We start from the raw sequence: 17,039 nt of genomic DNA on the forward strand, positions 1-17,039 counted from the left end.
CCGTAAAGTACCATTTGCACAGTGCTCCCCGAGACCCAAAGTAAATCAGCACTGAAACGTGAACGATAAAATGCATAAGCAACGTCGATATTAACTACGTTTCCGTCATTTTATGTGACGCCCACTTAAGCCTGTGACTTCTCGACAAACACTGTTTGAGAGACAGAGAACAGTTATAAAAAACAAACCTGGTGTTCTGAGTGAGAGAGGCCAATCTCTGATTGGCAGGGATCTCTCTGCTTTTGATCATGGGCATGTACACTCTCACCGTCAAAACGCCAGACTGTGTAAACACAGCCTGTCAAAACAAACCATTCGGAAAATCCCTAAAAGACATGTAACATGTTTTATTAGCGTCCCTATACGCTCTAAAATTGGAATTAATACGTTTGCACTTGAAGATCTAAATTTGTGCACTTGTAGGTGCTCGCATTGTGACAGCACGTGCCACGCAGATTGAGCACCTGCATCTGTGCTATATACAATGAGAGCACTCAACAACAGCTCAACCAAGCACTTCTGGAGGTAAACTAAAACGCTTCAAGTGCTACTGTCCTTAAAGAGGTGCCACAAGAGCACCTGTTGTAGCCAAACAGATGCATTTCGGGTGCTTCTATGACTGAGGTACTGCAATATGAGCACATGAAGAAAGAGCTAAATGAAGCACTTTATGTGCTGCTGTCCTTGAGACGCTACACGACATAGAACACTCGTATGAGGCACTTCAGATGTAACTTGCAGGACACAAAATAAAGCATCACTCATCGGGACATGAAGTGTAAAGTAGATGCACATGTTTACGTTACACTTTGATATATTTTTTGTTAAATCAATGAAACAGCTGAGAATTTTAGCCGCAAGATATCAACTTCGAAACAAATTAATTTCTCTTTATTTTACCTCAAACCCTCCCCTCTGAATCTGCCTAAGAGATTTGAAATTGATGGCTGAAACAAACAAAATAATTTAATCAAAATTATACAGCAATTATTTGAATTACGTGAAATCATCTCAAGTCTACATTCCAAATGCTCCAAAAATGTATGAAATGTAAGAACATGATATCGATGAAAGAAACCATTTGTTGGTAGGGCCTATAGTAAATTTATGCATATTTAAGGGAATGTTTTTGAATCCAGCTTTATCATTATTTTCCCTCTTTCTATAAATAAAACAATATTTTCAGGGAATAAATTCACGAAAGTACCACAATCAAAAGTATTAGAGATGCATCATACAAGGTTACATTTTTCAGGAGTACCTTCCAACTGATATCTCATGTCGTACATTCAGGTTTAAGCCATTAACATGATGGTTGGGCTTCAAAATGAAAACGTGAATAAAAAGGTTTTGCAACTATGGCAAATGCAATATACGTGCAGATTAAAGCTCATTTTTTGCGTGTGCAATTTATTCAGTATAAGGACAAAAAAAATCGCATTTCAAGCTTTCCAAATCTTGAAACTCCACTTTACCAAGGTCAAAGATGTCGAAGAGGAATTTTAATATGATCAATTAAAAAAAACGTAAAAATGTTAATTAAAGCGTTTCAGACTGATCAGATGAGAAATTTAAGAAATATACCCTGCCAGTATGAGACATCTGAGACGGTTGCCTTCTTCTTGCCCTCCCCCTTACCACGCAAAATTATTGCCCAGGATTTGGAAACTTTCCGAATGGGTGAAGGAGATGCCCACACACCGCCATCAAGGTTCGGATTGCCTTGTCGATTTCAAAGTAAGGCTAGGACAAAGCATTAAATGCCACGTCTGGTACCTTGTCCACAAATATATTTTGACCTTCAGATTGAATTTATTTTTTCTGTCGATGGTTTCAAAAGCTGTACAAAAAACACCCGCCTATTTTGAATGATTTGTGATTTTTATCCGAATTGGGTTGGAATAGATCAATTGAATGTCCTGTATAAAAACTGTGCAGCAATGCATTTAATGACACCAAATCAACTCGCCTTTTTATTAGAAGCAAAAACTTCATGAATCATAATTTTGGTCGACAGCTGGTGAACACAGAAACACCAACTGAAACTTAGGGGACAAGATATGCAATACTGCCAACTGTCCAGAAAAGTCACTACAGGTGCTACCTTGTCTGTACATGTATTATGTTGTCACGAATATCTGAAGGACCAAAGGGCTCTGACAATTTCAGTGATTCGTGGTGGCGCCTTTCCTGAACATTTCAGACCATATTTTTTGAGTTTTCAGATGAACGAATAAAGGATGGTGGTCGTTTGTGTTTTAATTTATTGTTTATTTCGCACACGTGCGCTCAAATTCCGTAGACTTGAGTTGTCCTCTGTTAAAAAAAAACATCGCCAGGTTCTTTCCCAATTTCGACTTCAAAAAGCCACCCACAGACTTGCAGTATTCCAACTGCAAATCGGGACCGCATTATTATATAGAGCCTGCTGTGGTTGAAATTTATGTCTCAGTCAGTTTTAATGTATAGCATTTTGTTCCAAATGGAAACTAGATCACGAGGAGTCGGGAACATTCGATTGAATTATCACGACATTGAAAAGCCTGGGCCGTTCAATCCAAAATGAAATCGGAAGAAAGTGAGGGGATCCTTCCGTTATTGTACCCGTAGGTCGTGTCTGGGCATCTAGTCAACTCCTTTTGCGTGTTTGAAACTTGAGCTGCAGTGCCGTGAATTTTGATCTTTTTTAATAAAGATGATAAAACGTGACCATCTACTTAGCACGCCTTATTTCAATCCCTTTGTAATAAAGATGATAAAACGTGACCATCTGCGTAGCACGCCTCATTTCAATTTCAGTAGAATGCTTCATGTTGTGACGAGTGCTCGTAATCAACATCAGCTATCACACAGTAGGCCTATGTATGAAACCTCTCAGATTATGAAAACGAAGGGTTTTGAGTGGTTTTTCGTAAAAAAGATTTTAAGGCAGTGCATAAAACACCAGGACTGATGTCACGTGTGTGCATTTTAAGAAACACCTGACAACACTGCATGTTGTAATGACCCCCTAGCCCTCACCACAGTTGATATGTTTATGTTGTACGGGTGAAGAAAGTTTGTCTATAATGTAAACGGGCTTTTGGTAATCCAAATGGGTCGCGTTCATGGTGGACAACGTGGACATGCAGCTACAGCTTATATTGGTGGTGGCTGAGCATTTTGGGTTGACTGGAATTGACTTTTTTCTCTGTTGCCCTTCCTTTCTGTCCAGATTTTCTGGAATGGCCTGCATGGGTTGCTGTTATAAGCACCCGTGCTTTCACTCCTTCGGGTAACCGGTGTCCGCACTCGCTGTAAATGGATATCACTGTTGTCGCTGGAATATAAAGCTACCCTGCCCCCCACTTCCTTTGAGGCATATTAGCTATATTATTTTAAGCTTTGATCGTAGTGTCAAAAGTGACACTGTTTACAAACTCTCGCACGTTCGGTTTCCTTGAGTTCATTACAATTCCAGCTCTTGATGACATTGTGATGTGAAAATGGCAGGTTGTCACTGTCCTCCACACCTTGGTGCGTTGTAGATTTGGAGTGATATTGAAATGGAGGTAATACCCGGGTATCTTTTTATTGAAATCAGGAGAAATCATTGCCTACTCAACGGTCCACCTGGCGTGTGCAAGGACGCTGGATATATAGGGCAGAGTCACACCTAATGAAATGATAAAAGAGAATATTTAAATTTCGGTGAAGATTGCTATAACCAACTGCTTTGGACAAGTGTGGAGTTTACTGCGAAGATGGTCAGGGTGCTTTTCAGGAAAAGGCATTATCCCTGTAGACCTTTTTCACCCACGTGACTGGATTGCGCTCAATGTAAACAATGTGTCCAAGTGTGGCCCGCCTTGGCCACGGTGATCGCATATATTCCTAAGGGTAGCTTCCACCACGTGCAAGCGCACGTGCCAACGCTGCATGTTTGACTAGTTTGTCTTCATAGGTAGATTACCATCGCAAAACTATGCACTCAGTACCATCACAACACGTCGTAAGTCAAGCATGATCGTCTGTAACGGTCCTCAGTCTTCCAGCAGGTGAAGGATTGAGGACTTTATACAGGACCAACCCTGCCTTTGCTTTCAGCTTTTGTTCGATAAGTCACCGTGCAGGTGTCTCTCATTATTTGAAAAGATATCTCAACGTAGCGGGTATTTACCGGTAGCTGCCGATAATGCAAGTGTGCTTCTGATAAAGCCACAACATGTTGGCATTTAGAAACGAAGAGAGAACATGGGGAAAAGGAAATTATGCATAATCTTCGCCCATCGCGCGTGGGCTCGATACCACTGCTCGTGGGATCGGCTCTTAATACATTTTATTGTAAATGCCCCCCCCCCATCTGATAGCGTCTGGATCTGTGTTTGTATCTCTCTTAATTCTCGCCGTATTTTAAGAAATAGTGCTGAACACAAGGTAATGTTTGACTTCGTAACGAGAAATACCCGGTTTATACAATACATTAATTGGTAGACGGTTTCCAAGGATTTTCATTATAGTTGGCCAACGTAGGAAAATTTGTCAGGTTTTACAGACAATAAAGCACAGTCGCTATGAAGGCTGGTTCTTTCAAGTTCACATCACGTCAGTTACAAAGGACAGGAACATTACTTGTTCGTCAAAACAAACATGCATTTCTGGCCTTTTTCCTCGTGCCTATATATTAAGCCGTAAGCTCTGCAAGGATTAGGAACTTCTCTGGCGGTACGTGCTTGCATTCTGACTGGGCATGCCATTCACCCTGTACTTGGTATAACGGGCACTAGACTTGATTTCTTGTTTTTGTAATGTGGCGGTTCGGGGCGTGCAGTTTTAGGTAACAGAATTATGTGAACCAAGGGAAACTCCTTTCAAAACTATCTGCCCAAACAAGCAGGGAGATTCCATGAACGCATTCGTTGGGGCTCACTTAGCTTTACTAAAAATTGGCTTGAATGTTATTGTGAAGTGTACATATATACCGTGTCGTTGGAATTATAGTTTCAAATTCAAACATTTGGCTCGTCAAGTCTCGGCACGGAGTGTGCACCCCGATAGTTGTTTGCTGATAAGTGACTAATGCATAATGTCAGAGATGTGGTTGATGTGAGACAGAAAGGGATTCTAATATGCGACTCGCTATCACAGGATTTAGGCCGTGTCCGAATTACGTCGGGGCTAACTGGTCTATGAAAGTCGCCGCCGCTTCGTGTGCACTCCAACGTGTGGGTTTATTTCCTGCTTTGATGCAGATTCACACCTCAGGCAAACGCGAAAGGGAAGCGACTTTGACACCAGAAAACTTTTGCAGCAAATTTGGCTCGAATGGAATGATGAGCTCAACTTTTGCCAATGTAGAGCACGACAATTTTGATCTGTTCGCTCTCGCACACGTCAAGCGGTTCAAATTTCACGCGAAAGCGAAAACGAACGCAAATGTGTGACGCCCACTTTATTGCGCGGGATTCAACGCAAACTCAACGGCACGTAGGCCAGTGTGGTGGCCTATCACTGCCGTTCGCTTTTCTCTCATAACCTATTTACAATGTAAATTGTTTTTCAATGTAAAAGGGTTTGTTGATTTTTTTTTCAATGTAAAGTAATTTGTAAATGCATTTATAAATCCATTTTTTTTCTTCGATGTAAAGTAATTTATAAATGTATTGACAAATGCAAATTCTTTTCGAAACTAAAGCTGTTTTTAAATGCATCGGTAAATGCATTTTTTCTTTAATTCTGTGACTTTGTATTGGACTGGTCCCTTGATGAAATAATCCGCCAAAAGAGGATAGAATCATCGGGTCTCGTAGGTGCCCAGCATCATTGAGCTTCCTGCATCGCGCCAGCCGCGCCATGACAGTCTATGCTAGACTTGTAACAAGCCCCCCTCGAGCTAGTACATTATGTACAGCAATGCTGTCTACTATACCGTGTGCAATGAAGGCTTCCTTCTCGTAGCCAGTCTAATAAAAAAGTCGCAAAGCACTATGGGATACTGTGGCAGCGATAACTTTTGACTTAGACATTTCATTTGGAAATTGCATTTGCAAATGCATTTAAAAAGAACTTTAGTTTCGAAAAGAATTTGCATTGTCAGCGCATTTTTGAATTACTTTACATTGAAGAAAAAAAATGAATTTACCAATGCATTTAAAAACAACTTTAGTTTCGAAAAGAATTTGCATTTGTCAATACATTTATAAATTACTTTACATTGAAGGAAAAAATGCATTTACCGATGCATTTAAAACAACTTTAGTTTCGAAAGAATTTGCATTTTCAATGCATTTATAAATTACTTTACATTGAAAAACAAAATGAATTTACAAATCTTTTTACAATGAAAACCAATTTACGTTGTGAATAGGTTATGAGAGAAAAGCGAACGGCAGTGATCGGCCACCATAGGCCATGCCTTAATTCGGTTGCGACCTCAACACGTCGTGGCACGGCGTTTTTGATGAGTTGCCTCTTTGTTCCAAATGTTTCCATAATGACTCTGTGAAAAACCTTTTCATTGATTAAGGAACACTGCGTGAGGTACAGTAATCGAGGTGAGGCTTCGTCACCGTCATTTCCTTAAACTGACTCCAGCCCTGCGCACGTACATGTATGTAATCATAATTATTTTCCCAATCACTTTTCTAAAATTGCTTTATTTAGATTTGGTGGGTTCATTAAAACTCATTGCACGATACCACCGAATCTTTAGATTCAATAACGAAAACTTAAAGATTGTGGGTTTCGATTCACTGGATTTGGAAATCCGGCGATAACACTTTGTTGCAGTACGTACCCACCCCAAACCCCCGTGCCGAGTAAAGAAAAAAAATTCAGACCAACGCATTTCAAGTCCAACCTTCGTGCAAATAGCCTTTTGAAGTCCACCGCACAATTGCCTTATTTCACTACTTCACAGGACCACAGCATCATCGGTGCAGTGTTTGTCGCCGTTGCAATCAACGGCAACATGCCCAATTCTGTTTATGATCAGCCACTCGATAATCAGTCCTACACGCTCACCAGTCCGACGATGGGTTCATCTATCACGACGGCCATATTTTTCACTGAGGATCCCTGTTTGAATCGCGGGACTGTGTGATGAATCTGATTGGTTAATGTAAATATCGCTATCGAGTGGAATCGGAGTCTTCCTGTACACGTTTCCGATGGATCCGGTGAAATCGGATACGAAAAAGGAAAACAAACATGTTTGACGGTCCGATTCGTGGTCCAACTTACGAGTACACACCTCCCCAGTCTGTCTGTACACGAATTAGGTGACCATGGCAACTTCATCGCTGGTCGTTTGTAGTTATATCCAGCAAGAAATGAGACCAAGGGGTACCCCCTACTTGTCAAATTGCTATACACACTCTAGACCATTGTTACCTAACACATCCCCCTAAGTGTCTGAAAAGATTTCCTCAGATCCCAGTGAAACAATGACCAAAGCAAAGGAGGGAGGTCCTCTCCGTCTCATATCCTGGTTCATATGTTTGTAGTGGCCCTTTAATGGCGGTATTTTGACAGTCGCTGCTATACAGGCAACATATGCGTATACTGTCATTAAAGGGGGCCATCAGGAATGTTCATTGAAACGTCAGTGGAGTCGTCAATTCGATTGACGATTGGTTTGGTGCACGGCGGGGTTTCGTGTAATTAATCAGCAACAGTTCTGGTTTTGGCATTCTACGCCCGGTGTTATGTGGGGAAATAACTGGAAAAAAAAAAGAAAAAATGCCTCTTTCAAGTTTACTTGTAATTAGAAAAAATAATCGATCTCCTGGAAAATACTGGTCCTTTATTTATTTCCTCCTCTTCCCTGTTGCCGATGCTTTATTTTATTTTGTTGGTTTTTTTTTATTGGCAATTAAAGAGACCAGCAAGTCATAACTGTTGCTATCCCACCCATCGCCTTGAATGCTGCCTTGGAAAACCTCATTTTGTCCCGCCAAACGTGATCCTGGATACGCCACTGCCCGCCACGTTCAAACTTGCTCCTTTCAGGACTTGGCGGAAGAATGAGGGGTCCTAACTGAAAATCCTGGTTCTCACTACCTCTTCCCTCCTCCCATTCCTCTCTGCCTACCCCTACACTGAAGAAACATATATTCTCATTGGTGTTCGGCAGCTCACAATCGGGCACATCAGCAGGCGGAGACAGCGACAACCGTAGAGTGGACGGTGTATCGAGTCTTTCCACCTCTTACACCGCGGATGGGGCTGGGGAAAGTTTTTCCAGTAATGAAGCCGCATCAACCGCAGCTGTTACAGAGCCAAATCCGGGTGAGAAGGGTAAGTGTTTTGTTTCAGGGTGGAAATTATGGGCATCATTTAATAATTTCTGCACTGTATAGTGTGGCTACAGTGAATTTTTTTGGACATAACTTTTCGATTATTTTAATTCCTATTACTAAAATGCATTAAAAACTTCTCTAACATATATTTATAGTCACCCATGCTTTCCTGGGCATCAGTATGTAATTCAAGGAACACATAGTTTAGTGTGCATAGGTTTCTCTGTTTAAATTGTGAACCCAGCATTTACTCGCTGAATAAAGCTCATGTCTCAAAAAATTTAGTGAACAAAGCAAAGTCTTTGAAAAAGCGTTTTTTTTTTTGTGTGTGTGTGTGTGCAAAACTGTAACATCGAGGCTTGCTTCTATGACGCCATGCATAGTTTTGTCCATGAATTTAGAAATTCGTATTAGCATAAAAACCGAAAAGTCAGTAAAATACTTTTGAAATAGTGAAACACAAATTGAAAATGAGGATAACTGAGACGCAGGTGCGTTTGGAAGGTTTGTAATAAACAATACCATTTTGCTACTCTGCTGAAAAATTGTATGCCTAATTAGGGCATTTTTCCTGTTGAAATAGAATTGCATAAAATCGTTCGAACGATTAAAGCCATGAATCTTGCTTTGTTTTATTACTTGTATATATACAAATATGACCTGCCCTTGTTACGCCACCGTTGTTTTCCTATACAGTTGGTTGCTGTGGCTGGTGGTTAGTACAAATGTAAACACAAAGTAATAAAAACCCCACACACTTAAAAGAAAAAGCACCAAATAATGAAACACATACTACTGAATAATACATGAAAATACAAGCCTCTTTAACATTAATGGGACAAATGTACATTTGAACAAATATGGGGAGAAATCGAAAAGCAACCAAAAGTTGACTTTTCTGCAAACTTTGGAGGCCTGTACAAAATTGTATGCAAAAAGAAATCGGTCTATATCAGAATTCTAAGAAATACTGTGATGATGGTGTTTGGAACTTATTTTATCTGTCGCTTACTGTTACAGTGGACCAGTTTCTTCCTGCGGTAGAGAGTCGAAAACGATTCTTAAATATGAGCCATGCGTTTCATTCCAGTATCTTACTGGGTGCCTCTCCCAAAGAGCGCAGACGTCATGTTTGTTAAGATGCTCAATATTGGGAGTGATAAACTACTGATAGTATTCTGTTAGTCATGACGTCGAAGTAAAAAACAGTTCACAACCGTGAAATGGTTGATAAACGATAAGTGCTGCTTCAAGAGTTGTGCTTTCGACACATTCTTGCCAAGGCAAAAAGGTGGTGGTGAGGGCCACATTAAAAATAATAAGCTGTGTTCGGCTGGCACTAAGGGGAGTGAGTGATTTACATTTTTAGTTGTTGAAACATTCGCCCGTGTGACTTTCTTCTCACTCCATCTGTACCTACTCAAACGCCTTTCTGACATGCGACTGCCCCACATGCACGCATTACCAGATTGAAGAAGACTGCTTGAAAGTTATCAGTAAATTTATGTGAGTGTTCGTGTAGTAATGGAAGAGGAAGCTTTTGTTTTAACCGTAGACAGCTTTTTCAGATGACCTTTACTCTGTCAGTATCGACTGGCTGAATGATTCCTTGTTTTAAAACCAAACAAATCAAACCCCAAAAAGCTTGTATTAGTATCGCTCAACTGTTTTTGTCATCCCTGATTTCTTTCCAGGGATCGGCTCAACAGTTGACGAGCTTGGAGCAGCTGGTGGAATCGATCCCACCAACAAAAGTGCTGTCACCTCGTCAACCGGAGAAGGCCTGACTATTGCAGATGTCTTTGGGACACAGGTTTGTTCCAATTCCCCCACCGCTGTTTGTAAAAGTTAGTTCATTTTTTCGTGAAGCTTTCAATGAAATATTGCACCCGTCCTATTGGCCCAATCACCTGGTATTAATTTCTTTGGGAATCATATTTGGTCAAATGGATTATTTCCACTAAAAAGACCAGAAACCTTTTGAATATAATTGTGAGCAATGAGGTAGTTTCTTCATGCATCCAAAGGTGATCAACCCCCCCCAAAAAAACAAATAGTATAGACATTTTTTCATGAAAGATATGAAATAACAAAGCAATAGATTACAGATGCCATTCACATTCAGAAAGAGAACTTGCCCTGTAGCTAGATCCAGAAAATATTGTATAATTGTATGTGAGTGAGTCTATTTGGTTGCAAATGTTTCATTTGTTTTTTATTTAACTTCCTATTTCTTCTGTTAGATCATAATGTATCAGGCACATCAACATTTCATGTCACATTTCAGTATCAAAATTTACAGGTCACTGTCATTACAAAAAAAGAAAACACCTCCAGTCTCAGTGGATACTCATTTCGTTTTCAGCAAGAGATGTATGCTGTAGTGCCACTTCCCTGGTGCCCTCACCTTGAAGGCCATGTGTTACCCATCCCAGCTATTTCCCCAATCGATTCAAGAGATTCCTGCGGTGAGTGTGGGGACACCAGCGAGAATTGGGTGTGTCTACATTGCTATCAGGTACGAGCATGTTAAACCAGGAGAAATCTCATGCCTAGTAGATATGCTTTTCAGAAACTTTTTTTGGCAACTTTATGTGTTCTGTAATACGGATTTGGCTTTTTAGCTTTTGGGCTCAGGAATCATATTTCACACTTTTTCTTAACTCTGCTTGGCATTGCATACCCAGATACAGACACGTTACAGACGTACATTTACGTATTTGGTAGCCAGTGTATAAAAGCATGCATGATGAGATAGAGTGTTCAAGATCTGTGACTCTCATTTGGGTCGAACATTTCCGTTTGGCACAGAAGGTTTCTGTGGGTACTCTTTAAGTCAGATTTCTCGTTTGATAATTTTAGGTCACATCTGTAGAGGATATTGTGTGAGTGACTATAGCTTCTGTTTCAGTTATTGGCATACTCAAGATAGCCATAGCTGTAGCCAAAATGCTCATTTTGGACAGTGACCATACTAACATCAATCCTCAGAAATGTCAACTTGTTTAAATATGATTGCTATCCAACATGACATGGACGCTTCATTTATTTTTTAAAAAGTGCTACGAGTTAGGCTCTTTTTGAGTACACTCGCATTTAAAAGTATTGATGAATTCTGCAGCAGGGTTTGAAATTTCATGAATTGAAATTTAGTGTTCTGTTCTCGTCATTTTGCCATCCTCATTAGGTTCTGTGTGGGCGGTATGTGAACGAGCACATGTTATTTCACAGTGTTTCAACATCCCATCTCGTGGTGCTCAGCTATGCCGATTTGTCGGTGTGGTGTTACGGCTGTGATTCCTACATTCACAATGAAGTAAGTCACCAATACATGCCTGTATTTTAATGAGTTAACACTCAGCATTCCCAAAATATTAATTGCTATTCTGAATCCTATTTCCTTACATTATTTCACTTAACCTATAGGAGTTTCGGTATAGCTATTTAGTACTCCCTAGGGAGTTCAAAACAGTTTATCACACAAACTAGGGAATTCAGGACAATTTTTCCACACAGCCGAGGGAGTTTCAATACAATTCTTTGCATCATAACACCATCAAGAGAGTTGGGCCCACAGATGTATATAAAAAGCCTGGACTTGCAAAAGCTTTGTATGAAAAAGAAGCCAATAAGCGGCCATTTTACCGAGCCGAATACAAAAGCGTGGGTTGGCTCCCTTCTATTGACGTCAGGAAGAACAAAAGCGGGCAATGCCAGGAAAGCTTTGTATTCCGCTCGGTAAAATGGCCGCGAGTGGATTCAATGACTCTATAAGCTGATTCAGGGCATTGCTAGCCCAGATTTTATTATACTCGTCCTGGGCCAGATACAGATGGCTGCATGCAGCAGCTGTCTGGTTTGACGTATTTACGGGTAGTAACCTTAAAAGCGGAACAGGTGGACGCTCGGCATGTCTCTAATGAACAAAAGTTCACACCTGCAACATGTATGGCTGCAATGTGTCATAGCCCTCACTTTTTGGCAAAGTGCCAAATACTGGCAGCTGCCATGGCAGAACAAAACAAGAACTCAAGGAGATTTTAATAGACTTTCCATTTAAGTGCAAAATTTTCAGTATACTGTATAAAGAAAATAAATGCTGCCAAATGACAAAAACCCTGCCGCTTGTATGAACAGCCATGAAAGAAAAATATGCCCTATTGGTCAACAACCATTGAAATTTATGCATAGATGGCCGGCCACAGAAATTCTTATACTGAACAAATTTTCTGTGACACTTTTCAGTAATACACAGAGAATATAGTGTGATGAGAACCTTTACTTTGATTTGCGTGGTATGTAGTCATTGACACTATTTTTTACGTTTTTCAAACCTTCGATGAAAACTTGAATGCTTGATCCTAGAGAGGGCGCTCTTTAAGTCTACTGGCGGAATGTTTCAATTTATGCACAAGCTTTATTTCTGGGATATTAAGTAAGATTTGAAGCTTTGCATGGCGGAAGTACATAGGATGTAGATTTGCGGGTACACCATGTAAAAATTCTCTTTTTGGGGGGGAAGAGGTGTGGTTCTGGGAAGAATCGGTGAGTGTTCAACTCGACGTTTCGGCCAGTATGCTCTGGCCGTCCTCAGGAGAATGTGTTGCTGACTCGAGTGGATGCCGTGTAATGAAGGTTGTCTGGAGTCGGTGAGGCGTGATGTGGCTTGGTGGCTTGCTAAGGGTGCACTGGAGCATTAGGGGTGCAAATTTTGGGCGGGAAACTAGTTTAGGCGGGAAACTGGGGATGGGTTGGCTTCGGGTAGAGAAGACCCTAACACCAGGGGATGAGGGGGGCCTGGGTTTCAGGTATAGAGGACCCTACTGCCCGTGTGGTGGTGGTGGTGGTCTTGGGTGCTAGCAGTGGCTGCTACTCGCTTCTCGATGACTTGAGTGGGGTCTTTGGGTAGAGGGCGGTATGCACCAGATGAGAGGATGTCATGTACCTTTCTGTGGTAGGATGTTCTGGGATATTGACGGTTCGACCAGGAATGACAACGCCATTCCATTGTTAAAGCCACCAGCCATAGACAGGTGTCATTGGTCATTGCCAGCAGTTTACAATTTGAAACCACTGCTAGGTAGTGTGTGAGCTGTAAATTGCCGGTTGGGCTAATAGGCTAAGACACCACTAAATGAACTGCTTAGCCGACAATAAGAAATACCGTCCTTAAAAGGAATAGGGGAACTACTTAAAATCTCCTAGGTCTTTCAGACATAAATCAAAGTAAAGCCTTCCCTCGCACATTTCAGGTTTTGTTCAATATTTAGGACAGATTATCCTCTCAAGAGGATCGTCCGGTAGGCCAGCTCAATTGCCGCTGTTAGATTTGTCCAGTTTCACCCAGTTTCACAGAAATACAAGCTCCCAGTAATGTTCATAACTCTCATCCTTCCTATTTTAGAAAAAAAACAAGTTCTTGGGCCTCAAAATCCTGTAAAAGGAGAGAATGTTAGGGCATGTAGTTTGTGATTTGAATTCGATCAGCTATTCCAGGCCTGCCTTCTGCCTAGCAAAGATAATGCTGCTATACTTATAGCTTGCAAAAATGCACTTCAAGAAGGCGTGCAACATTTGTGCAAGACTGGTTCCACTGCAGTGATAGTTAAATGTGTGAAAAATAAAATAAAGTTGCTTTCTGAAGCTTGACTCTCTTACATCGGTATGCTTATCAAAACACGAGACACAATGTGTCAAGACAGTAAACTTCGCCATACCTGTGGTGATTGTTTCAGGTCCTTCTGCCAGCAAAGAGGGCCGCCCACATCAGTAAATTCGGCTCGGATGTGCCTGGGATGTGAGATCGTGCCTGGTGTGAAGGCCTGTGCAGATGATGCCTGCTTCTACTCTGGGACCACATATATACATGTATACATATTGCAGTTTGTATAGTCATTGACGGCATGTATTATATTCATGCTGTAATCACACTGCTGTAAAGGTGTCTGTGAAATTGCAGATATCGAAATGGCATGACACTTTCAATTTAAGTAGCAGCATTTCATCAAATTAAAAAGCAACATGTAACATTAGTAAGTAACCACGTACTGGTTTGGAGAAATTAATAAACAAATCAATTACGTCAGTGTTGGAAAAGAAAAACAGTGAAAACATAGATCATTATTAGATGTCATTATTTGTGCAAGGTGACATCCCTGAGGTACATGTACATGTATATTGAATGATGAAGTCAAATCACAAAATCGCAAAATAATACAAATGGTTTTATCCACTTTTATAAAGCTATGGCAAACAAATAACGAATGTGATAAAACTGTCTTTGATGTGCCACAAGTTGGCGCCCTTTTATGTCGTGATATCAGTTACCCTTATAAAGTGTACAGAATACAAACTTCAGTATTTTTAGTCGATTGGTTCGGTGTAGAAAATCCTTCTGTTCTGAGTTATAATTCCATGCCACTGAATTTTCTGGTTACCCCGGAAGACGTGGTCATGTGACTTTCCGTTGCAGTCTGTAATCTTGCCCAACATATGGCCTCAAAATTTGAACATCCTGTTCCAAAATTATAAATGAAAGCATTTCTTCTTTTTTGAGTTCATAGTTTAAATTACTTGTACATATAATTCGGTATTTGATGCTGCCGTAGTGACGTTAAGACAGCAATCACGTCTCAACATCAAGGTTTATGTTAGTACGAGGTTTCACGGTAATATTAAAAGCCTGAACAGTTTGACATATATTGACCGATGTATTGATTTGATCTGTTTTGATCTGATTTGTTTTAGGCTACGCATTTAAAATGTACCTGCAGTTTGACCCTTCATTATAACTGGAAACAAAGGTCTAACGACAAAACTTCAGTGAGATCCAAATATATGAACTCCTGTATCAGTTTTATGAGATACAACTAATAGAAGTCGGTCGTGTTTTCTGAAATTATACAGTCGCTTGTAATCCGGCACCTTATAACGTAGTCATGACGTCACATGTAGGGATCTCGGTTGATGGGTGTGTCAGGTTTCATGTTTTTTTTTTAAGGTATACTGACTTGGGGGAAAAACACAGAAAATTATTGTCTAAAGGAAAAGGGAAAAAAAGATGAACCACTGCAAACCGTGGTGCCCGATCACAGGCTGTCGAATCACAGTAGGGAAGTTTTTGAAATTCCAGTCAGCTTATGTCGTTAAGTGTCACACAACTCACATGTAGAAATTAATAACCAAAACAGCCATCTGAACCCAGTGCACTTTAAAAAGACACAGCCTATTAATTGACCATTTGCACGAAGGCAGAAATGCCTTGCCTAGAATACAAAAAACCTAATAATGTGGAAAATATATTTTAGTACGTTTCCGTTAGATTTATTTTTTTCTGTTTCAAATCTACAGGAGAGGTAAGCAGTGTATTGTGTTGACTATTTGTACATACACAGTGGTGTATCTACCCGAGGGGAGGGCAGACACCTTGCCTTAAGGGGAATGAAAGATTCAACACGTCCCAATTGGTACCGGTACCGCCACCTTTCTTGTAGGGTGGGCAGTGAGGTTCTTCCACAGACAGAAAAATATAACCGCCGTTTTTAGAAAGAAAAATCCCATTTTACCTTCCCTGGAGCCACCCCCCCCCTGGATGCACCACTGACTCGATTCTAAACTTTAGTATCAGGGAACTGAATCGATCGTTGGGTCGTGTATCCTATGCATAATAACAATTTGTAATACATGTACCGGCATAAGCGTGACTTTATATGGTTCGGAGATTTTAATCTTATTTTCGTGCTTCTGTAATGATGAAAAGTCTATAATTTTATTTCAAATGTTTTCTCAAATTTATCAGTTTGTTAATCTTAACTATGATGAGAACACTCCAACCTTCGAATAGAACCATGGTAAAAAACCTTTTAGTTGTTCACCATCGTTACACATTTATGCACCCTTCAATGACAAGTGATGAAGGCCTTCGAAGCTTTCAACAATCACTGCCGAAAGCAGTTTAGGCATGGAGTGTATTGGTTTTCCTTTTAAATTCAGCACAAAAGTAGGCCCTACCAGTGTATACTTGAAATGAGTACGGTAAGTACCAAAAACGATATGCATGTAATAAATTTTGTCGCTGAATGGATGGAAATCTTTCTGATAAGTTGAGCCCTTTTGGCACTGATTTATAGTTGTTTTTTTTTCCAAATCTCAGTGAACTGAGTTGAGTCGGACATAATACAAAGGTTTGCATGGCGTGTAGTTTCCCGGGTGCATGGCTATTCGGTGGTCAGTGCTTGTGAGTGCAGTCCACAAATTTCAGCTCCATTGAATACATTGTAATATCAACACTATTCAGGGCTTAATGACATGCAAGCCGACTTCACCGGGGTTCTCAGACCAAAATTAAATTATTGTTTTGTCCTTGAACTTTCTGTTTCTTGTCATGTATCGTGGGCTAGCCGATTATATTTTTCATTATTCAAACAAAGTAGAATCGCGATTGTCACGAATAGTAACGAAGCGTGTGCGCAGTCTTTTGTTCTTTTTTTCGAATTCTTCGGACACTCAGAATCATTTTACAACCATATTTTTTCTAATGAATTGTACCCTCGGATGGAGGTCCAAAGAACCAGGGGTCGGGTACGGGTAGTTCTGGACACGGGTTTCTTGTTCTTGCATTTGTACGTCGGGAAAATGACCCAAGAATACTGCTCACGATCACAACACCTCCTTGTGAGGGTTTTGCACGAACACACGGAAAACGCGCGGGATTTTTATTTTTGAACAACCGTAAAAATAGCCGAAAAAGCCATGTATACT

The 17,039-nt window shown here is 40.5% G+C and overlaps 1 protein-coding gene across 3 annotated transcripts in view; it reads left to right on the plus strand.

The window, feature by feature from the left end:
- hdac6 (histone deacetylase 6) overlaps positions 1–16,646 on the plus strand; it is a 68,153-nt gene extending 51,507 nt beyond the window's left edge. Inside the window, exons 32-36 of one of the 3 annotated variants that reach the window (XM_087136128.1) lie at positions 8,114–8,277; positions 9,974–10,092; positions 10,645–10,797; positions 11,467–11,595; positions 14,015–16,646. In XM_087136128.1, coding sequence (XP_086992254.1) covers positions 8,114–8,277; positions 9,974–10,092; positions 10,645–10,797; positions 11,467–11,595; positions 14,015–14,080 — 631 coding nt within the window. In that variant the 3' untranslated portion in view covers positions 14,081–16,646. Of the gene's footprint in view, positions 1–8,113; positions 8,278–9,973; positions 10,093–10,644; positions 10,798–11,466; positions 11,596–14,014 lie in introns of those variants that run through there. The other 2 variants (XM_087136129.1, XR_015425068.1) reach the window with 2 other exon arrangements.
- The last annotated feature ends 393 nt before the right edge of the window (positions 16,647–17,039 follow it).

The sequence above is a fragment of the Acanthaster planci genome, linkage group LG04 (assembly GCF_054643075.1).
Source record: "Acanthaster planci isolate LZ-2023a linkage group LG04, COTS_SCS, whole genome shotgun sequence".
Classification (NCBI taxonomy): Eukaryota; Metazoa; Echinodermata; class Asteroidea; order Valvatida; family Acanthasteridae; genus Acanthaster; species Acanthaster planci.